Source organism: Anguilla anguilla, chromosome 3 (assembly GCF_013347855.1).
Source record: "Anguilla anguilla isolate fAngAng1 chromosome 3, fAngAng1.pri, whole genome shotgun sequence".
Taxonomy (NCBI): domain Eukaryota; kingdom Metazoa; phylum Chordata; class Actinopteri; order Anguilliformes; family Anguillidae; genus Anguilla; species Anguilla anguilla.
In genome coordinates, this window is record NC_049203.1 from 27,308,090 (window position 1) to 27,331,596 (window position 23,507).

Genomic DNA, 23,507 nt, shown 5'->3' on the forward strand with positions numbered 1-23,507 from the left:
AACGTGAAAGTTTTTCTTGAAGGAAATGAGGACGGAATAACAGACAACATTGTGTATAAGGAGCTACTATAATTCCGTGTACGTAGCTGTCATTTGGCATACTACCCTACCCTCTCTCTATATATACATATATATATGTACAAATCTACTGTCAACAAGCCCTAAAGTTTTGTATGGACAGTTTTCCTTTCTGTTTCTTTTTTACTCTTGAACTTATATGTAGTACAATATTTCTATCCGTCACCTTATCTGTTTGCACAATCTTTGGGGGGGGGGGGTATGTGCCACGCACCTTTCGTCACATCCCTTCCAGCCCTTTGCACAGGATATTTTTAAGGGGTGGGAGGCCAAAGGGTCAAGGGGGATGAGGGGAGGCTGCGGGTGAAAGCAATGGAGAGGGCTGGGGTACAGAAGTCTCAGGGGTCAGGGGAGGGTCAAGAAAAAAGGTTGCCCAAAGGGCAAAGGCTTTGTTCTAGTTTATTTGAAGAGTAGACATAATTGTTACTAACCAATTATAATCTATTGGCTTACTACCATGCAGCCATACCTTTTTTTTGTACATCCAACTGTTTATGGTTTTATTATTAAGATAAGCTATGCCAAGCAGACTTAGTTTCAGGATACTTGCGTTCTGCTTAGTGGAAATAAAAATCCAGTCAGAAAATGCATTAGATCTTGAACTGTTCTTGTAGCAGAGAGTGTCATATGCATGTATGCCACCACAATAAATCTTCCTGTTTGCACAGGTATCTCAGGATTCTTGGAAGGGTGATAAATTACTGGGAAATGAAAATGGTCCATATTCAGGGAAAAATGCCCTACCTTATGGATGACTCATTACAAGGCAATCTTTCACATTGTATCAGATTGTAACTTTTAAATAATTCAAATTTTATGGGTTTTCTGTCAAAGAATCAAAGAATCAAAACTGTTGCATGCACATGGTAAGAGTAAAGGGGCCCTTAAATTGATGCTTCAAAAATACTTTTCCATTGCAGGGTTTTATTTAATTGTACCTGTATATTATCAGATCATTAAGTGCCTTTTCTAACTAAATTGTGTTGGAGAAAATGACAGCAGGAGCCCACTGACACAAGGAAAAAACGGGAAATGCTAACAGTAGAGCTGGGCTCCTCCAGTACGGTCACTGGATGGGTTTAGAGGTCACGTGTCATACTGATAGAAAGGACAGTGAGGAAGGGGTTTCCACATTCAGAGCTGAACCGTGCTGCTGAAACCAGCTCGATTCATTCCCTCAACAGGCAGGTAGCCACCCCTCCGGTGCCTTTCAGTCCAGAAGGTGGGGGGGAGGAGCGGTGTCCGGCCCCGCCCGTTTCCTGCGTCCAGCAGACACGGCCGGTCCATGTGCTCTCCCTATCCGTGCCCTCTCCACGGGCCGCGCAAAGCCTGTCATCTGCTCGGCTGTAACTAAGCTTCTTACGCTAAACTGCTAGCTTACGGTTTAACCCCATTTCCACGGTACAGCTGAGACCAGGATGAGCAGCTCTGCCACAGGCTCTGGCTGCTCTTCAAAGGGGACCTTCATTTGGTCCAAAGCACACAAAACCCAAAGTGCAAAGAATGGTAAACTAATAATGTGGTTAATTTGGTTCCCATTTCAAAATTGTTTGAAATTGTCTACTCGATTTTTTGCAGGGGTATGGTTTTGATTGGCAATTTTTTTGATTTACATGAAAATATTCACACTCAACCGAATACCATCTTTTCAGACTAATCAAGAACAGTTAATCCACATCCTTGGATACCAAGTACAGTCCAAGACCATTGAAAAGGGAGACTTTGGGGCCAGAGAGCCACCAATCCCATAATACAACACTTTACTGTGTTTGTAAACAAAAGCCTGCCTTAAATGCAAAAGAAATAAAAAATAAATGAAGTTTCAAAATGTATCTATTCCTTTCCTTGTCCAAAGAAAAAAGACATTCATGGATCAAGGTTCTGCAAACCAGAGTAGTGTCTAAACAGATACAAAGCTAGTATTTCTGACTTAATCTACAACTTAGTATGTCTGACACATGAGGAATCGTAAAATGAATTTCCAGTTTTCAACTAGCAAGCATACAGTGGACATTATACTAGTACAACAGACTTGGATTTCAAATGTGAACATAATCAAGTATGGAAATCACCCGCTTCAATTTTCGAATTATTTTCACAAATCACAAAACAGCAGGGGTCAGGGTCAAAGAAAATCAGTTCAAATTCAATATTCCATTACCTGAAAAGTCCTCAAAGAAAATTCTCAGTCTTTTTTAATTCACCGATTGAATTTTACACAATTCTCTGAAATGGAGTCGACTCAAACAGAGAATCACATACGTCAGTATTACTGGGGGAGTAGAAAGCAGCAGTCACGGAGAGTGGGTGTGGGGAATGCGCAAACACACACAAACAGCTGCAAAGGTGTGTGTGTGTGTGTGTAGGGGGAGGTCACGCTGCCGCCTGGCGTTGCCGCGGTGACCGCACGCGGCGTGCCGTCCGCACCGAACGCAGCGTTCCACGTGAGGGCGGATTTCTACGGGAGCCCGAGCTCACGACCAGAGGGGTGTTAGCGCAGCTTACTCGCGGCTAGCGGTACCGAACCCTACCCGCTAGCGCTCCGACAGCCTTCGCTCACCGCGGTTATCCCCAGCGAGTTAAGACAGTTTGCCGGAGATCGGGGTAAACGTGCAGAGTCAGACGCGCAGCGGGAGTGGCAGGAGCCAGAGCTCGCTGCGAAATCCGACCGCGATAGCGATCTGTCCGTGTGTGCGTCGGCACGTCTCCCCGACGAAATAACCTGGGGGGGTGGGGGTGGGGGGGGGGAGAAGAACGCGCTCTCTCACCTGGGAGCAGCCTTCTCCTGTCCGGCGGGCTCCGGATCCGTTGGAGAGCACCCCGCAGACTTCCTCCCCGCGATTGGGACGTTCTGGAAAAGCAGACGCAGCGACAAAGACTGGCCTTAAACTAACTGTCCCCGAAAGCACGCCGGGGCCTGTCTCCAAACGAGACAAAAAAAACCCCCCAAAAAAAACAAACTCCTGTCCCGTCGCAGCGTAGCGTAGCGTAGCCTAGCGTCCCGTTTCGCGGCTTTGTCCCCGGAGCCGAAACGCTAGCCTCATGACGTGGCTCGCCGGCACCTCTGTGGCTGCCTAACAAGTTATTTTTACATTACAGTATCAGCTTTGTTGAAGAACAGGGGGGAAAAAAAAAAATCACCCTTGTGTTTGGCTTTGGTTTGAGGGTGTGTCTTTATGTACAGCCCTGGGTTTATCTTTGACTTAACTGGTTCTTTATATTTGGATTACTCATTCTTCCTGCCTGTCCAAAGGTAAAAAAGGCGTAATTTATTATGATCAGGCGTTTTTTTCTAACATGTAAAAAAACACACAGGTGAACACGGCCGGTCAAATAACAGGCCCTGTTAGGCGATTTTAAACTCTTTAATTTTGAGATTTTAATCTAAGATAAAAGGTTATCTTGTGTTGTAACATGATTTTGAAGGTAGCAACAGGAAGGACCGAACAAAAGGAAAATTTGATAAATGTTTCACATTGGAAACAAATACTCCAATTGCAAGAAAAAAAAAATCTTACAAACTGAAGGACAGGGAGATAAGTTCAGTTGCAGGTGTATGTGTGTGTGTGTGTGTGTGTGTGTGTGTGCGCATGTATGTGTTCATGTGTTTGACTACAATGTGAAGGAGAGGGAGATAAGTTTAGCTGTGTGTGTGTGTGTGTGTGTGTGTGTGTGTGTGTGTGTGTGTTTGACTACAATGAGAAGGAGAGTGTTGGCTGATCCTGACCTCTCCGTAGAAGTCGGCGGACGGGGACGACCGCGAGCGCTCGTGCACGTATGAGGGCTTGCTCCGCTCCTCCGCGCCCGGGTCCAGGATGTTGTCGGCCGAGTGGTACCTCCCAGAAGGCCTCGCTTCCGACGCTTTCCTCTGCACGTTCCAGGTGGCCTCGTACTCGGCGAACGTGCCCAGGCGCTGCTGCTCCAGCTGGGCCTGCCCGTCCGCGCGGGCGGGGTCCCGCTCAGGCTCAGGCTCCGCCTCCGGGCCCCCCGCCGGCCCGCTCTCGGGTTCGGGCTCGCCCGGGTCCTCGGGGGAGCTCCGCGGGGCCTGCCTGGGCGCGGGCTTGGGGAACGCCGGGCGGCCCGTCGCCTCGAAGAAGTTGCGGCGGTCGGCGAAGGACCCGGCGGCCTCTCCGCGGGGGGGCTCCTCCTCCACCCCCACCTCGTTGATCTTGTCGGGCTCGGAGAAGGAGCGCAGCCTCTTCTCGGCGGAGAAGCGCTTGCGGCCCCCGATCCGGGACACCTGGGCCCCCGCGGGGGGCGGGGCCGGCCTGCCCTGGAGCGCGGGCGGGGGGAGCCCCTCGGCCCCGGCCGGGGCCTCCTGCTGCGCGGGCTCCAGGTCCCTCCTCCTGAAGGACGTGGCCTGCAGGACCCGGGCCTGCGCCTCCTTCAGGTGGTCCTTGTAGGAGCCGCCGAAGGAGCCGTCGGAGGAGGCGGAGGCGGAGGCGGAGCCGGCGGAGGCCTGGGCGGGGCCGGGTCTCCAGGCCTCGGGCTCGGCCTCGTCCTCCTCGGCCTCGCAGGGCCCCGTCAGGGTGGCCGCGCTCCGGCTCTTCTGCAGCTGGGCCCTCTTCAGCTGGATCTCGTTCCGCAGGGTGGTGGCGAAGCGGTCGCTCCGCCTGACCTGCTTACCCCCCTGGGGGGCGCCTTCCTCCGCGCCCGCCTCGCCCGGCCTGGGCTCCGGGCCGGAGGCCGCGCCCTCCTGGGAGAGGGAGTGCAGCATGGGCGTGGTCTGGGGGCAGATCTTGCCCTCGTCCCGGGACAGCCAGGGGTCGCGCTGCGGCTGGGCGTGCCTCTGCTGGCAGGCCCCGCTGTGCTTGCTGGGGGGGTAGCTCATGTAATTGGGCTCCGCGCTGGGCCCGCTGGCCCTCCTCTGGCCCCCCCTCTCCTCGGGCCCGGGTTTCGGCGCAGCGGAGGCCGGTCGGTTGAGGGGCGGGGCCTCGTCTCTCCTGGCGATGCCGTTGCTGTCCTTCCCCTCCTGGCCGGCCTGCTGGGCCAGGGGCAGCGGGTTCTTCGCTTTGTGGGCCTTCTGGGGGATGGTGGCCGAGCCTCTGGCGCCCGCGGTGTGGGCCGCCTCTGGCCCCGCCCCCATTCCCGGCCACGCCCCCATCCCCACCCCACCCTTCCACTCCTCCACCTTCACCAGAGTGGCCTGTGTGACGGGGCCCGGGGGCTGGCGGGCGGTCAGGCAGTAGTACCGGCTGTGCCCGTCTGCATTCGGGTCAGCAGCGGCAGCCGAAAGAGAAGTGCTGGAGTTCCGCCCCTGGGTGTGGGCGTGGCCGTGGCCCTGGGTGTGGGCGGGGCCCTGGGTGTGGGTGGGGCCATGCCCCGGGGGGTGGGCGTGGCTCTGGGTGTGGGCGGAGCCCTGCCCCTGGGTGTGGGCGTGGCCGTGCCCCTGGGTGTGGGCGTGGCCCTGGGTGTGGGCGGGGCCGTGCCCCTGGGTGTGGGCGGGGCCGTGCCCCTGGCTGTGGCTGTTGGTTGGCAGCTCCTGCATGCTGCTGTAGTACCCGCCGGCGGGGCCCGGTGGCCTGGGGGCCGCGGCGGCGAGGCGGGGGCCCATGTAGAAGGTGCTCTCGTCGCTGTACTGGCGCTGGTGGCGGTGGGGCGCGTAGGCGTAGGGGGCCTGGCCCAAGCGCACGTCAGAGCTGGACAGCGAGTACAGCTTGTTGGAGTTGGTGAACTGGCCGTTGTTGCTGCTGTAGGGGTCGGCCGCTGCGTACGGGTGGAGCCGGTCAGCCTTGTGGGGGGCGCTGTACATGAGGCGGGAGTCAGGCCCCCTCTCCCCGACATGGAGGTGCGTCCTCAGGACGTTTTCGGGCCCCTGGGGCAGGGGTTTGGCCTGAGGGAGCGGGAGGGGCCCGGGCTCCTCGGCGTAGGGGATGACCAGCCCCTTCTCGTGGACCTTGGTTACGGCGAAACTGTCGCTGCGCACCGGGGGGAGGGGCGGGGGCGGGGAGGGGGCGGCGGCGGCTTTCTTCTTCTCCGGGACGTGCCAGACGGGGCCGGCGCTGGGCCGGCCGGACGAGGAGGAGGAGCAGGAGTGCCTGGAGCCCGGCTGGTCCGCCCCGGTCCTGGGGCTCTCCCTGCCCCCTCCGCCCGGGGGGAGCTGCAGGTATCCCGGACGATCCCCCTCGCACAGGCTCTGGCTGTGCCTCCCGTTGCTATGGCGCCCCCCGGAGTCCCACTGGCCCGCCTTGCACAGCATGCTCTCGGTGGAGGCGGCGTTGCTCTGGGACAGGGTGTAGTCCGGCGTGCTGGAGGCCGTGGAGAAGGAGCTGTAGGCCGAGTCCCGCTTGCTCCCCCCTCCCCCGCCCAGGTGCTCCACGCTGTTGTTGGACTTGGCCGGGGAGAGGCGTCCCGGCGGGTAGGGGTGCGGAGACTGCTCTAGGCTGTCCATGCTCCCCAGGGAGCTGAACTGGTCCGAAACTCGCCGCAGGTTCGCCGGTTCCCAGCAGCCCGACAGGTCGGTGGAAGATGAACTGGAAAAAAAAATCAAACGAAAATGCATTTTATTTCTTTATACTGCACATTTTTCATGAAAACTTTGGCACAAAGTGCTTTAGAGCAGACCAGGCCTAAAGCCTACCCCACAAAAGCTCAGGAAACAGTGGCAAGATTGACAAATGGGAAGAACCCTCAGGAGGAACTGCCTGATTCAGTAAGGTAAGCCCATCCTTCTGTCACTGGCTCGGTGTGTGGGTTGGTGTGGGTTCAATGACCAAAATGGACAACCAGTGAATTTGAGCAGTTAACCTTTGAGTTCTACTGTTCTGTGTGTACTCTATGGTGACTGCGCCACTTGCAGCTCACGGACCACAGCCGAGCAACTGCAACACTAGGTTAACATTAGTGAATAGGATTCTATCCCTGCTTACTGATGCTTGTGCTATTCAGCCAGTTTACAAAAATAATAAACTAGTTTGGCACCCAGTTTCCTTCGCCACTCATCCGTTCATAAATAGCAATATGAACATTGTACAAACAATATGCATTGTAGCAGCCATAAAATCTAATCAGTATTTTCCTCGTCTCCAAAGGCAATATCCCCAAAAACCGTCATCCAAATTGTATTGTACAAAACGTCTTCAGTTTTCGTCTTCACAGAGACAGACAGACGTGCATGGAACACATAAACCTCTGAACAGCTTAATTATTGGGCAATTAGAAGTCCTTAGAAGAGGCCAGTTAACTGGTGACCAAGAGGCCACATGTGGCATGTCTTAGACATACATTTGAGCCTTCCAACACTGAAGATAAAATGATCCAGATTATTCAGTAATATTCATCATCAAAATACATCAAAAAAAAAGTGTGCCTATGTCCATATCCGCATCCAAAGGATCAAAGTGACAGAATAATTCATAGCAATTATTCATATTTTACAAAAGCATCCGTTTTGTTTAAATGCGTGTGCTGCATTGTCTCGAGTAGTTTGTGGAAAACGTTGGGCCTGTGTGCGGCATTTTTAAAGAGTCCTCCCCCCGGGCCGAAGGGGCTGAAAAGATCAGTTCCGCTGCGCTTGTGCGCTCCGCACAGGGCACGACGGGTGACAAAGGACGGAGAGCGTTCCTCTGAGGCCGCGCTTTGTCAAAATAAGAGCGCCCTGAGCCAGTTCACCTCGCATTGTATCTGCAAAACAAGAGCGCCCTGAGCCAGTTCACCTCGCATTGTATCTGCAAAATAAGAGCGCCCTGAGCCAGTTCACCTCGCATTGTATCTGCAAAACAAGAGCGCCCTGAGCCAGTTCACCTCGCATCGTATCGGCTGTGCCAGATCGCCGTGGGCGTCGACTGCGCTTTGCCGTTGTCTGATTGGCCCTCTGTGAACTTGGTGGAGTGCCAGGAGTGCGGTCGGCTCACGGGTTCACTCCTCCTGGAGGGAAGAGGGGACATGGCTCTGGGTTAGAAAACAAAGGCGTGACAAGGTTTAAAGGTGACTACACACATACACGTACACACACACACAGACACACACATATGGATACACACACACACACACACACACACACGCACACACATACACACACACACATACACACATACACACATATGGATACACACACACGCACACACATACACACACACATACACATACACACACACACACACGTGGATACACACACGTACACACACGCACATACACACACACACACAAATACACACATACACACACACACACATACGCATACACAGAGAAAAACCCCACTCTGAAGTTATTTTTTAAAAAGTAATCAATTTATGAAAAAAACAATAACATAACCATTTTACAATAACAACAGCTAAATGCATATACTTACTGTCCTTACAGATACGGAACATACAGTGAATATACTGAAATAAAACTTTATGAAGATATTGCAACACTTCACAAAATATGGGCCAAAATACATTACTGTGAAATAAATGTATAATTTTCCATAAAAAATTATGCTGCCACATATTTACAATATATAAACACATAACATTACTATACAAGCTGTTTTTGAGTTACTTGATGTGTGTTTTGCTTGATAAGTAAGCAAGACAGCTACCCTAAATGTAAATGCCAACTTAGAACCAAAGTAAAAATCATATTCAGATCGCTAATCCACACATAACAATAAATCACAGGCTACTATTATAATCCTAAAATATAAATGGAAACTATTAATAGATTAGTTTATGAAAGTTGAGGCCTTCCACCCCTGTAAATAACTTCCATTTCCGTGGCACCCCAAAATGGCATAATGCAACATGCAACACCTTACACGTTTTTAAGCGATAACTTCTCACACTACGAACTGGTTGTAAAACTTGTATTTCGGTAGGCTTAATAAAATAAAAAGTTAAAAATAAATGAGCCTAAAGATACTCGTACAGCTATTTTGTACAGCTATTTCTAGCCAAGAACACAGTTCAGTTCACACAGTGAACACTATTCTGACCTAACTTATGCCAAATTAGGCTACGTTTTTAGAAACTACATATTTAGGTAATTCTCAGTGACCAGTGGGCCCATCACTTATACTCAACCACACCGCTAATTTAGAGCAGTGGGTAGCACGGTCTCTCTCACCGGAGACCAGGGTTTGAGCATTGCCAGATCCCTGCCCTTCACTTTTATTCATTTAATTTTCTATTTTATACAATAACACATTAAGCTGCTTGGCATAAAAAAAGCTATATTATTCAATCAAAACAAGTCTAGTGGGGGCAGGAAATCTTAATTTGTTTTTTTTCTCATTTTTCCTCATTAATCTTACTCTAGGTGGTGAAATTTACAAAACCTTCTCGCTAGTCTAGCTAAAACATTAAAATCATTCGTTTCGGAGGATTTGTTCAAACATTCTATATTTGCATCCCAACAGGAGATCAGCCAGCTCAGACAGCGGCTGAACGCACGGAGGACCGAGTTCAGACAAGCTGCAACATTTGCAGGACGAGCTTACAAATGCTCCATTATGATTCAAAATCAGGGTTTTTAATTCAGTATGATTTATTAGTATTATCATAGCTTTTTTTATTTTTAACGTGACTTAAATTTCGAGGCACCCCTAGAGGGATCCTGTGGCACCCCAGGGTGCCTCCTCACCTGCTTTGAAAAACACTGCCTGAGGCTGACAGCACGTAAACAAAGGATATAATCTGCAGCAGAACCATTCCTCTAAACCTCAAAACACTTGGCTACGAGCTAGCGCCATTTCCTGTCATTTCAAACCAACTTTACCCTTTAAGGGGTTTCTTTCGTTTTTAATATCTGTGATGTCTTACAGCAGCGGTTCTCAAGTTCGGTCCTGGGGCCCCCGTGTGTATGCTGGTTTTCTTTCCTACCACAATCGCGATCCCAGAATTTTAATAAGCTGCCATTTTTAACTTGGTGCTTTTCATGTTTAAAGGGATTATTTACCCTCTTTAGTGATGCATGTCATAAAGAATAAAAATCCCATGTTCATAGTGTGCTTATTGTGCTATATTGCAAACAATTAGAAAAGAGGTCATTTGTTTTTAACTGAGCTTTGGCTCATTATCATTTGCTTTATCTTTGAATTTGTCATTATCTATCAAATGGTTCGTTTTAGTGTGCGCCCACACTTTCACCAATTAGAAGCCTACTGATTAACGTCAGTCCAATTTGATCTGTTAAAAAAGCTTTATTTCTCTTTTTGTAATTGTTTGCAATATAGCACAATGTGGATGTTGCACTTTTGTTCTTCATGGCAAGTATATGTATATCTAACACAATATGGTTTAGGAAGTTAAAAGACTAATTAAGAAAAAGTAACAGCTTGCTAAAATTCTGGGATTACAATTGACCCCAGGACCGAACAAGCTGGGGAACCACTGTCTTACACGACATAACATCCTTTAAAAAAAAAAAGTTTACATCACCCTCGCCAAAATGTTGCAGTTTGGCTATAAAACCTACCCCTTGAAGCGGTGCTTTCTGTAACGCATGTGGGAAGAAAGTAGAGACACAAAATTGTTAGTCCCAAGTAACAAAAGGAACATTACCATTCACATGCCCTCTTACCCCGAGCCCGGGCAGGACCATCTGCCCCGACCAGTCTGTGCAGGTCAACCGCACCTTGGCTTTAGCCAAACTTCACATGCACTTCATTAATATCAATCAATAGGCCTCTGCACAATACAGCAAAGGAATGCAGCTCGTCTTCTGTACTGACTTAATCCCCCAACATGAACTGAATAATTCAAATTAATAAAGCAAACATAAACAGGCTATTTGATTTCACTTAATAATTTATTACCAAACACAGACAGTGCATTGCTTTTTCACATCAATGGCATTTAGCAGACACTCTTATCCAGAGACTTATGCAGCTTTTAGGTTAGGTACCTTGCTCAAGGGTACAACAGCAGTGCCCTATCTAGGAACCAAACTGGCAACCTTTAGGTTACAAGCCCAGTCTCTTACCCATTTTACTACTCTGCCACCCAGAAATGCAACATTAACAATGAACACACCATGAGTTCAAAATGAAATGGTATAAATACATCATTATAGTTAGATGCATCACAAAAAAATGTGTATTTTTCCTGGTGCTATTTTTAAATAGTTCTCAACCAGACGTGCATTCATTAATTTTAAGATTACTTTCATCATTTCTTAATTTCTGACCATGCTTAACTTACTTTTCTTTTTTGGCCAAACTGATGTAGCCTATAGCATGCCCTTACTCTGAGTGCGATAAAGGAGACCTCTGATATCTGAATTACTGCACGTGAGGTGAATTCATTCCTGCATCAAAAGGGTTGTTTCTTTCAAAACTGGCAAAAAAGTAACGGCAACATAATAACCAGGCCGGAAAAAAAGGACACAAAAACTAAAGGAAAGGGCTAATGCCCACAATATAACCTATGCCAGCCAGCTAGATAATATTGATACCCCTGATATGTTTTGCTAGTAAAACGTTACTCTACTAATGTTTGAAAACAAACAGTGGGTATTGTGAACAAATCCTAGTTACTGCTCCTATTGCAATGTTTCATTTTAAATCCTGGGGTTTCAACAGGAAGTTCATAGACCCCTTGTGGCTGCTGAAGATACTGTAAGGGGTCCCTGGCCAGACTTTACGCGTAATGACTACATACATTTGGGAAAATATTTCAAAATGTACAAGCCTTTTTAAAAATATAACCCTTTTAACACTGAGCAGCAATAGCAATGTATTTTACCAGTGTTTGAGTAATATGTTATTTCTGCTTCACTTGTCAAATCTAAATCACACTACAGAGTTGAGATACAGCGACTTTACATGCAGAGCAACTTACAATCAAATTAGTTTGAAAAGAGTTTCTCTCTGGTCATACTGTATAAATCACCATGGAAACAAAACAAGCTCAAAAGAAGTTCAGATGGACCCCAAATTCCAGTATGACCCCAGCAAATACAGTATGACAGACAACACAGTTGAGTGAAAGATACAGTTCAAATGTAATGAATGACAAGACCACAAGATCACTGGACTATGATGACACAAGAAGTAGCCTACAACTACAACTCCCACAGGTGCTGGAGGGGTGGGTTGGAATGAGGTTGGTGGGTAGGATGAGGTAAACGGTGCACATCTGATTGGACGGATGGGAGGGTGGCTCGGGGGCGGGTTTTTGGATTGGAATGGGTTGACGGTTGCTACAATACCATACCTCATGGAACTTCGCAAAATCTTCGTAAGAAAGCTCCTGGCCACATGCACGTCACTTTCTGAGGGCATTTTCTGTGTTACAATATCCACCATTTTCACCTGCCTGGGGCAACAGGAAGGAGGAACACAGACTGCATCACTGAACTCGTTTAGAGAATAGAGACTATGGGAAGAAGGGAATATGGAATCAGCAAGGGAATCCTGGCACTGACCAATAACTGGTCACATACCCATAGCCATATGGTATATACAGACAGTTTGTATAACCATAGTTTATATACACATGGCAACAATGAGTTCAACATTTAAAGCACCACAAAAGTATGTTAGCTCTGCTCTACTCGCTATGTTAAAACAAAGGCAAACCTACAAAGCAGCACCTTTGGAGAACTTCAAACAGCGGAAGTGCTCTCCAGAAATCTCCCTGCTGCTCCTTGCCTTTCCACTGTTCTTAGACAAGAAAAACAGCTGGAAAGAACAGTGCTCAAAGGGGAACAGCAAACGAGAGGGAGGAAGCACCTTTGTTTTGGGACGTTCTGTGCGAATTTGGCAGCACAATTCTCTTTACGTCACAGGTTCTCAAACATTTCACAACAATCTTCCAGTGGCGGAAGGATATTTAACGCCCGATTATGAAGCGAGTCTACTTTCTGGGAAGTATTTGGGCAGTTTTGTCCCTGAAGCTGCCTCCTTTAAGACCCTGTAGTTTTGTCACCATCTTGGTATTGTTGAATTCTCAAATCTGAAATATGCATGGAATAGCGTTCCTGCACTGCAAGTTTATTTGTGAATTTCAGGGAAATCTGAGACAACGTGGGAATAGTAGTAGTCACACAAAATGTCCCCAATGTAAAAAAACACGAGGGCAATCCCACAATGCTCCCCAAAGAAGACTGAGCTTGAAGCGCATTGCACACGCCTCAGTCCAGGTCTAACCCAAATCACTGTTCTGTGTTACCGCTGATTTTTTTGTTCTGTTTAGGCAGTAAACTATGCCGCTCCCTGTTTTGGCATTAAAAAAGATCCTCAATATTTCAGCTGCTGTTCATTTTGTAAAGAATTTTTAGACCACTGATTTCTGTCTCCATTCAGATATGTTCTCTGATAGTGACTACACACTACAATGCGCATCAATCATTGAATGAGGGTAACCATTTGAAAGTAAGCTGACTCATGCCAAGTACTGCAATGACATGAGAGCAGAGAATGATGAAAGCAAGTGCGTGGAGTCTAACCTAGATAAGTAGGACAATATTAAGTAGGCAAGAACAAGGCACTAAAAGCTATTACCAAAAAAAAAAACAGTACACAAACCAACCGTAATGCAAGTACAAGAGAATCAAGCAAAGTATCTTTTCCCTCTTACCGAGAGACATTAATGCTGAGCCGAATCAACCACTGTAAAGTTGAATTCCAAATATTGTGTAGTACGTATATTTATGAAGTGGCAGATGCATGTAGTGGTACCTCTGCCCCCTCTTCTGGCCAAGCAGAGTACTACAACTGTCACTGAATCAATACCCCGAATGAGGAGAGCAAGGGGAAATCATAATATTTTTTTATACCGAAATAAGTAAATGAATGAATAACGACAAAAAAAAAAAAAACAGATTGTGCTCATGACCATCAAATCTTATAGACATCATATACTTTTTCTTAAAACGAGATAAAACTACCGAACAAAACGTCAATGCGTATTATGTCCTTGAGTGGCTGTGTGATCCAAACGCATGTCGCTCCTGTCCCTGAGATCCAGTCTTCGGCTGGCTGAGTAAACACACAGGCTGTGCGTCTGGGGAGGAGGCGGAGTGAGAGGCGTTACCGGGCCCTCGCTGGGACGTGCGTCTCCTCCGAGCAGCGCTGGCGATAAGAGGCGCCGGGGCCATATGGCCAGGCCGCTGCTCTGGGACGGGGAGAGTTAAAGCAGCGTGGGGCCAGGGGGGGCTTAAAGGCCCTCCAATCTCTTAAAAAAAAAAACAGGATCAGCTGCTCCGCAGCCCAGCCGAGCCGCCGTCTGCTCCCTGGGGCACGTCCCGGCCCCTCGGCTACACCTTAACGGAATCGAAATGTGCTGAAGGTACTGAATCAAAAGACCTTGTCAAGGCATTGCCACAGTTCACATGTGGGCAAATGTATGTCTTATTGCTGCTTTCAGTTAATGCAATTTTATTATTATTTTTTTTAAATACACTTGTGAATAAGACTTCATTGAATTCCAAACCACCAGCACATTCCTGATGATTCCTTCTTATTTCATCCCAGAGCACTAGACAAACATAAATATGTGTGATGGACAGTCTCACGCGAAGAGTTAAATTAACACTGCACATTACTATGTGTGCTATTGGCACTAGCCTGGATGATCCCACAATCATAACAAGCTTTACAGCTCACATGAGGAAACAGTCCTGAAAAAATGCAAAAGCAAAGCGTTTTGCACACTCCTCTATATGTCAGTTAAACTTAGCAGAAGCCTGGAATTTCCTGGATGGACAGAAACACCATAACTAGTTCTATGAGCAATTACTCATATAACCAGCAGGAAAATAACACCAACACAAGTCAGAGCAGTAACAGAAGGCTATAACAGTCACAGTTTTGGATCAACGACTGTAAACTGCTCTCTTTTGAATTGAACTGTGTCGGGTATCAATTAGCAAAAGGTTCAGGTTCCATACGTCGTTTCAAGGTACAAGCTGCACATTCCACTTTAGCCGACACCATTTTAACCAGCCTTCTACCCCTCTGTGAAGTCCCCCCATATCTCTCCTCTGACTCAGTTCCTCCCCTTTCACAACGCTTCAAGGACAAACCAGAAAGAACACAAAGCCCAACGGCTCAGTAGAGAGAGGGCAAAAATGCATTTCCCTCAACACCACTTTAACAGAGGGCAAGAAAAAAACCACACACCAAAAAAAAAACCCAAATTTTTTTGGTCAAGTCTCAATGAAGAAACAGGCCTGCCTTAAAGGGGAATTGCACTTTCAAACACATATGGGCTTATTTTGTTTATATTGTCCTTATAATGAATGTGTCGACCTTCATTTTTCTATTAGTTATTTCGTTTTAAATGTCTAACGTTAGAAACAAGGACTTTTTATTTTTTTTGCGCAGGTCCACATAGTAGTACGGTTTCCGGTTTCTTCTTCTTCTTCAAAGAAAAGCATAGCGTTGAAGTCGCGCAATGACATGCTGCCTAGGTCTACGTCCTGAATTTGTAAAGGTAAGCAACAAAACATTGTAAAATATAAACAAAACGAAATAACTAATCGAAAAATGAAGGTTGACACATTCATTAGAAGAAAATTAGAAATAAAATAAGCCCATATGTGTTTTGAAGTGTAATTCCCCTTTAACGCAGAATTTATCTGCAAAGCCACGGGGTATGCGAAGCTCGCTGGTGTTTACCGACGAAACAAAGGCCTGCCCTCTTCCCTTCAGCCGCGGCAGCTCCCGCCGGCCCACGGGGCCACAAGGTCACGAGGTCAAGGGGTCCCACTCCCGCCGTGTTCCCGCTACTTCCAAAAAAAAAAAAAAAACCCTCCCCGGACAGGACTAGCAAACACACCGCGCATTGTGCCTCAGCACGCAGACTCCCTTAATTAAAGTGCAATTCATCAGCTCGGGGAAACCTGGTTTAGTTTGAAATGCATTTGTCCAACAAACAGGGGAAGACGGACGGCTCTGGATTTTAAGGTGGAATGTAACCGGACGTTCGCGCCGTCACTTCGTACGCTGCAAGAATATCTAAACGGGGGAAAACTCCCCCACTTTTTTGAGGAACACCGAGCTCTACAGTGAAACATCAGGGGGGAAATCTTCTCTCCAAAACCAACTTGCAAATAGAAAAATAATGATAATAAAATAAAGAGAGGCACTCAATGGAGGAGATGAAGACTGGCCAAGGGGAAGCTTCCTGCTCCTGGTAAAGCGATGTTTAAAAAGTGCTCTCCCCCCTGCGCCCTTATGCAAATGCCACAGAGCTCCGTGTGCGCTCCACACATGTTGCTCTCCATACAAATGCAAATGGCTGCCATTCACGGGCCTCATCGTCAGGGCTACGGGCGGGACCGCCGCAGATATTTGGGCTGCAGTGAATCAATGGAGCCCCGGCAGAAGGGAGGAAGGGAAGGGGGGCAGGGGGTGGAAATCCCCTCTCCCCTGCTCATTTCACTGTGTCTGAGGAGGAGGAGGAGGAGGAGGAGGAGGCACATTTAAAAACAAACAGAATAACCTCTGAAAGGGTCAGCCAAACGGACTCATCAGTCCTAAAGTCCACCGCTACGCTTTCCTAATATTCCAACTTCTGCGCAGGACTAACGAAAACAGCCAATCTCATCTCCACAAGTTCAGCAAGGACAAAATGAATGAATGAAACAGACAATTTAATTTGCTACTTCTATCGGTGTTCCTCTAAACCATGCAGTCCATTTTTTTTTAAACATAACGTGTGTGTTTGTGTGTGTATACAATCATAATTATATAACTGTATAATATAACTGTTTAACAGCGCTCACTGCCTTGAAGCAACAGGTAAACTCAAAGCTCAACTTCCATTTGTAGCCGGTAACACACGCGCTACTGCCAAGCAGACGCAGCACAGCTGAAGAGAAGACGCCTCGTCACAATGCCGAAGACGCGACGGACGCAAACAGGGGAGAGAGTCAGAGAAACCGAGCGCGAGCGAGCGGCGCGCATAATGAAACTCACCGACGAAACTCCGGAGAACGAGTCCACGCACAAAAAAAAACCGGAGCGAGGGAGAGCGAGGAAGAGAGAGGGCGGGGCGGGAGAGTCGTGCCCGAGCTCCTCGGCGGAGGCGCAGAAAAAGCCCTGAACTGCGCGGGTCGGGAGGCGCTCCGTGCTCCAGTGCGCTCCGCGCAGGCGGCCGGCGCATTCCACAGACACTTCAAAGACGGGCGGGGACAATGGGCCCCCCGGCCGCGCGGCTGGCCCCTCCGAGCTCGGGCTCCGGCCGCGGCTCCGCCCGTCGCACCCCAAAATAAGAACCCCTGACGCGCCGGGCTCCAGGCATTCCTGGCAGAGAAGGGTTCGCCAGACGCACGCGCGCGTGTGCGGACGGACGCACACACTTCTACCGCTCGCACGTGTGTGTGTGTGGAGTCGCAGGAGTGTGCAGTTTCCCTGGGGACTGCTTTTTCGCTTTTCCTCTAATCGGGGGGACTGTCACTCACATCAGTTCCCTTAAGGTAATCCACCGGTGTTTGCAGCCTCTGATTGGCTGAGGCCTTATAAGCTAATCAAAATAAAGGTCGACACCCCCTCTGCCCCACAGCAAGCTGGCTGCGTGTAGACTCACAGGCCCCGTGTTTCTACTGCAACAGGTTCATCTGCTGGGAATAATGACCATCTGCACAACATTACTATCCGCAGGGACCCAGCCAGCATAGCCAGAAAGTATTCACCAATCAACACTGGCATTGTTCCAGTGGTTGTTACCAATGTATTCTGTGATTGGTGGAGTTCCTCTCTGCTCCTGTGATGTGTAAAGTAAAAGGCTGATTAAAACTAGCCCTGGTACTGTAACAAGTCATCTGGTGACAGGCAAGATTAGGCAAGAGCTATTTGGGCCTGAAGTTGATAGGGGAGCTTTACAAAGCAATCTCCCACAATGATCTACTGTGAGCTGGCTCCTCATCCGTGAATTCCAGACAGGGGGTCATTTCAAGGCAGTTACCCTGAGATATATACTGCATCTTCAGCTCATTTAAAAACAACATGTGAATACACCGAACGAAAGGAACACCCCTTAGCCATTATACTGAGTCAGAATAACTCATGCTAAAGACACTGGCTCTTTCATTCAGCCACCACAAGGAATGACAGGCATGCAGGTAAGAAGAACTGATACTAAAGAAAGCGGCAAACTGTACTGCGATTTTCATTTCGCCTGCGAAGCATTCCAGCAAAATTACAAATCTACCACTTCAAATAGCTCCAATAAAAACAAAGACTTTTAAAAGCTCAAAACTTTGCCGTGCGCTCTAGAGATCGATTCTACAAAAACCCCAGCGTGTCTGTGAGATTGTGGAGAGCTCAGCTGAGTGGTACTCTCCAATACAACGTGGAAAATAACATGGTAGTTTTGAGCAGTAATAAATGAGCTGGCCAACTGACGGCTGATTTGTCACTGCTGAAAAGCGCAGGTCTGTGCAGACAGGCTGAGCAAGGTGCAGCTGGCTCTGTGGGGGAACACAATGGAAATGGCACAGTAATCACCGCCGGGGCTTATGGGCCCGCTGGCGGGCGGGCGGGCGGGTGGGCACAGCACCGGGCAGGGGAGAGGGGAGTGGGCTCAGGGTGGGCAGGGAGAGGGGAGTGGGCTCAGGGTGGGCGGGGGGGGCTCAGGGTGGGCAGGGACGGGGGGGGGGGGCTCAGGGTGGGCAGGGAGGGGGGGGGGGGCTCAGGGTGGCCGGGGCGGGTGAAGACAGGGAGGCTGGCAGACCCCCGGCTCTCACTTCCTCTCACCCTAGCGCCACCTTTCCCGCCATCACCTCCTTCTTATTAACATTACTGCCACAGCACCTGGATTACTACTTCAGCACTCAACCAATAGTAAAATGGCAGTAAAATGGAGGTGATTGGTGGATACTACTTCCTGCTACTACCGATAGGTAGTACCGATAGCCAGGAACTGCCCACCAATCACCTTTTGTGTTGTTCTACTGGTTGTTCCCAACATAGCCCGTGACTGGTGGAGCTCCTCTCACCATTCTAACATTCCAATCCCTTTAATATCCCTCACCTCCTCTCACTCACTCTGCCTCCAGCTCAGAGGCTGTCGGAAGTTTTGGAGGCCGCTCAGCCATATGCAGCCCATCCTCCTCCACATGCATTTCCGCCAAATCCCCTTTGAACCTCACATAAATCCCCCTCCTGCTAATACTGCCAGGTCACTCAGGCCATTCAGAGACAAAAACTCAGGGATCAAAACTAACAGCTATATACTAGTCAAACTGGTCAAGTACTATTAACATAAATGTAAGGGATGTGATAAATGTTATTGGCCTGACGCAACAATAATTTACAAATGCACCGACACCTGCACCTTATGCTTCAGGACTAGCCTTAACTCAAGACATAATCCACCTTCCTGCCCAGGCCCCAACCCCCCTCACACACACACACACACACACACACACACACACAGGGAGACAATTTGCCAACAGGTCTTCAGAGTGATACTTAACCTAAGAGGTATTCCCTACACATAGGAGGTTTATCTAACATGTGACAAGGTTCCCTTTGTTGGAAGCCTGCCTGTCTTAGCGCATTTTCTGCTAAAGCGTAGAGCGCACATTCTATGCCACGTTTGTAATGGTGCCACCTGCAATCTGACCTTTCTGTATCACTGCGGACGGGGCCTCATGGGCGAACAGCACTGCGAGCAGTCCGTCCGCACCCAACCCTGTATCTGGCCTGGGTCTTCTGCCTTTTCACATAATGCTAATTATGGCTCTCATTAATAAACCCTGTGACAGAGCAGACTAACAGAGCAAACGTGCTAGCTGAGCTTAACCTGAGCCAAACATTTTTTAAGACAGAACAATCGACTAAGTGAGAAGGCAATGGTCAGGAATGGCCTGCCATTTACATTAATGACCCCCACAGTAACAGACGCAAAGCATTTAATTCAAGGGTTAAAATCATTTGGCCTTTTAATCTCCATGTTAGACGGAGGTCACGTACTTCGACTTCAAAAGAATACACAGAAGGAACAGGTTTTCAGCATATTGTCAAACATCAGTTATATGCAAATGAGCCTGTAAAATCCCTAATTCAACTGTATAGAACACGAGAGAACCAAAAACAGTTGGTGGTTACCTGAAGGTTAACCTACATCAAATAAACATATTCATATGTATCATTAAAGAGACTGCCTGAGAGGGGAGCAAGGCTTTGCAAAACTTGGATAAAGTTACGAACAGCACAGATATGCTGTTCTGTTATTTTATAGCCCCGATGCACCAGTTTCTACAAATGCCATTTTTCTCTGACAAAAAAAATAAACAAACGAAATACAACATATATATATATAAATGTAAAAATATATGTACTTTATTGACCACAAAGAGAGGGAAAATAATATGGCTAGAAGCAGATGAGTAAATATGGACGCTGAGCGATACCAACGCACACTAGCCCCTGTGTGGTGCAGGTCTCCAACAGAGCCGCAGTGCTAACCCAGCACAGCTGCCGCGAACACCGCCAATGTCAACACAGCGCCGTCCTGATCTGCCTTTGGCTGACGAGGCCAGGCTCCCGCGAGGACGCCAGCCTTCGCACCCGCCGTGCGGGAGACTGCACACCGGCTCAGCAGCAAACGCTCAGCCGCAAACACTGTGCCCAAACGCTCAGCCCGAACGCTCAGCCCAAACGCTGAGCCCAAACGCTGAGCCGCAAACGCTGAGCCCAAACGCTGTGCTCAAACGCTCAGCCCAAACGCTCAGCCCAAACACTGAGCCCAAACGCTCAGCCGCAAAAAACGCTCAGCCCAAACGCTGTGCTCAAACGCTCAGCCCAAACGCTCAGCCCAAACACTGAGCCCAAACGCTCAGCCCAAACGCTCAGCCCAAACACTGAGCCCAAACGCTCAGTCCAAATACTCAGCCCCAAACGCTGTGCCCAAACGCTGAGCTCAAACGCTCAGCCCAAACACTGAGCCCAAACGCTCAGTCCAAATACTCAGCCCCAAACGCTGTGCCCAAACGCTGAGCTCAAACGCTCAGCCCAAACGCTCAGCCCAAACACTGAGCCCAAACGCTCAGCCCAAACGCTCAGCCCAAACACTGAGCCCAAACGCTCAGTCCAAATACTCAGCCCCAAACGCTGTGCCCAAACGCTGAGCTCAAACGCTCAGCCCAAACGCTCAGCCCAAACACTGAGCCCAAACGCTCAGCCACAAAAAACGCTCAGCCCAAACGCTCAGCCCAAATACTCAGCCCCAAACGCTGTGCCCAAACGCTGAGCTCAAACGCTCAGCCCAAACACTGAGCCCAAACGCTCAGTCCAAATACTCAGCCCCAAACGCTGTGCCCAAACGCTGAGCTCAAACGCTCAGCCCAAACGCTCAGCCCAAACACTGAGCCCAAACGCTCAGCCCAAACGCTCAGCCCAAACACTGAGCCCAAACGCTCAGTCCAAATACTCAGCCCCAAACGCTGTGCCCAAACGCTGAGCTCAAACGCTCAGCCCAAACACTGAGCCCAAACGCTCAGTCCAAATACTCAGCCCCAAACGCTGTGCCCAAACGCTGAGCTCAAACGCTCAGCCCAAACGCTCAGCCCAAACGCTCAGCCCAAACACTGAGCCCAAACGCTCAGCCACAAAAAACGCTCAGCCCAAACGCTCAGCCCAAACGCTCAGCCCAAACACTGAGCCCAAACGCTCAGTCCAAACGCTCAGCCCAAACACTGAGCCCAAACGCTCAGCCCAAACGCTCAGCCCAAACACTGAGCCCAAACGCTCAGTCCAAACGCTGAGCCCAAACGCTCAGCCCAAACACTGAGCCCAAACGCTCAGCCCAAACGCTCAGCCCAAACGCTCAGCCCAAACACTGAGCCCAAACGCTCAGTCCAAATACTCAGCCGCAAACACTCAGCCCAAACGCTGTGCCCAAACACTCAGCCCAAATACTCAGCCGCAAACACTCAGCCCAAACGCTGTGCCCAAACGCTCAGCCCAAACGCTCAGCCCAAACGCTGTGCCCAAACGCTCAGCCCAAACGCTCAGCCCAAATGCTCAGCCGCAAACGCTCAGCCCAAACGCTCAGCCCAAACGCTCAGCCGCAAACGCTGAGCCCAAACGCACAGCCCGAATGCTCAGCCACAAACGCTGAGCCCAAACGCTGAGCCGCAAACGCTGAGCCCAAACATTCAGCCTAAATGCTCAGCCGCAAACGCTCAGCCCAAATGCTCAGCCCAAACGCTCAGCCGCGAAAGCTCAGCCCAAACACTCAGCCGCAAACGCTCAGCCCAAACGCTCAGCCCAAATGCTCAGCCGCGTTTAAAAAGAGGCTGCATCCATCGGGCGTTCTGTGCCAAGCAAACAAAAACCTGTAACGGAGCGAGCGATTTCTGCATCGTGCATTCTGGGTAAACAAGCAACTCAAGGGCAAAATAAGCTTATACAATGTGCTGCCAGTGCACACTGTGAGCCTGTATGTTTGTTCTATATGTCCTCTGTGTTGTCATGCTTATATGGCAATAATATATAAGATATCCTTACTGAGGACAAAAATGTCAAAGTCAAACAATCATACAGAAGGAAAAGAGTGTAAAATGTAGATGTTTAAAATAAAAGGGGAAAAAAACAAGTTGAGAATGTTGATTCGTCTTTTTCATTTGAAAAGGTGCAGCCAGACCTAAGCAATATGGCAACAACAGTAAGCATCCCATTAACTCCAGAGCCATGATACCCATGTGCCCCGACTTCCCTGTGGTGGAATGAACTTCGCAAAGTGGCCAGGACAGAAAAAAATCACAAGCCATTTTCCAACATGGGCAGAAACCCCACCTCTTCAGACTGCACCTCCCCTCCCAACCCCACCCCTCCAGCACTCGCTCTCGTTGTGAATTCTCTGATCATTATGGTGCAGGCAGGCTGCCCTAATGTCACGGTATTCATTTACGATAGTGTCACAGTTCTAGTGTGGAATAGTTACCTACGTTAGTTCAATGTTCTGATCAGCCAAAATCTGGTCAAATGCATTGGTAATCCTTGGGCTACTGTCTTTCCTACGATTCCTAGATCACAGGCTGATGATGTAACAGGTGTCATGGCAACAAGGGACAACTACAAGTGAAGTACAAACGAGAGCACAAAGACCTGACCATCAACACCAACGGCTAAGGAACAAAAAAAATTATTACCACACGGAACCAAAAGGATTCTTCGAGCCACTGATTTCTCTCCACAATTTTAGAACGCAAAATTAGCCTAATTATATTTCTGCACTTCACAGAGTCCCGTGAGAGGGCATAGACAACAGTAAAGAAAGCAGCACTGCACTTCAAACGCTGATTATGTATGCTGCTGAGGCTTACCGATGTAAAGAACAGCATACATTAAATTGACTGGAAAAAAAAAAACCTGGGCTTCCTAACCAACTGCTAATTTGCCTTAACGGGTTACAAGAAAACGCTAGTAAATTCTAACTGTCCCCAACATTCTTTCTCTGTTGTTAAGCCATAGTTCATCTGCTGCTCTGCCCCCCGGCAACAGCAGATCCTGTTCTCACAGCCAAAAAAAAAAAAAAAAAAAAAAAAAAAAA

At 48.7% G+C, this 23,507-nt stretch overlaps 1 protein-coding gene across 5 annotated transcripts in view; it reads right to left on the reverse strand.

Moving 5' to 3' along the window:
* Positions 1–23,507, reverse strand: part of LOC118223706 (protein Shroom2-like) — a 68,410-nt gene that overhangs the window by 15,230 nt on the left and 29,673 nt on the right. For 2 of the 5 annotated variants that reach the window (XM_035410605.1, XM_035410607.1), the window contains 6 exons: positions 12,216–12,317; positions 10,477–10,494; positions 7,822–7,944; positions 5,480–6,551; positions 3,806–5,377; positions 2,847–2,929 (listed from right to left, as the gene is read on the reverse strand). In XM_035410605.1, the coding sequence (XP_035266496.1) occupies positions 2,847–2,929; positions 3,806–5,377; positions 5,480–6,551; positions 7,822–7,944; positions 10,477–10,494; positions 12,216–12,317 (2,970 nt within the window). The remainder of the gene's footprint in view (positions 1–2,846; positions 2,930–3,805; positions 5,378–5,479; positions 6,552–7,821; positions 7,945–10,476; positions 10,495–12,215; positions 12,318–23,507) is intronic. The other 3 variants (XM_035410606.1, XM_035410609.1, XM_035410608.1) reach the window with 2 other exon arrangements.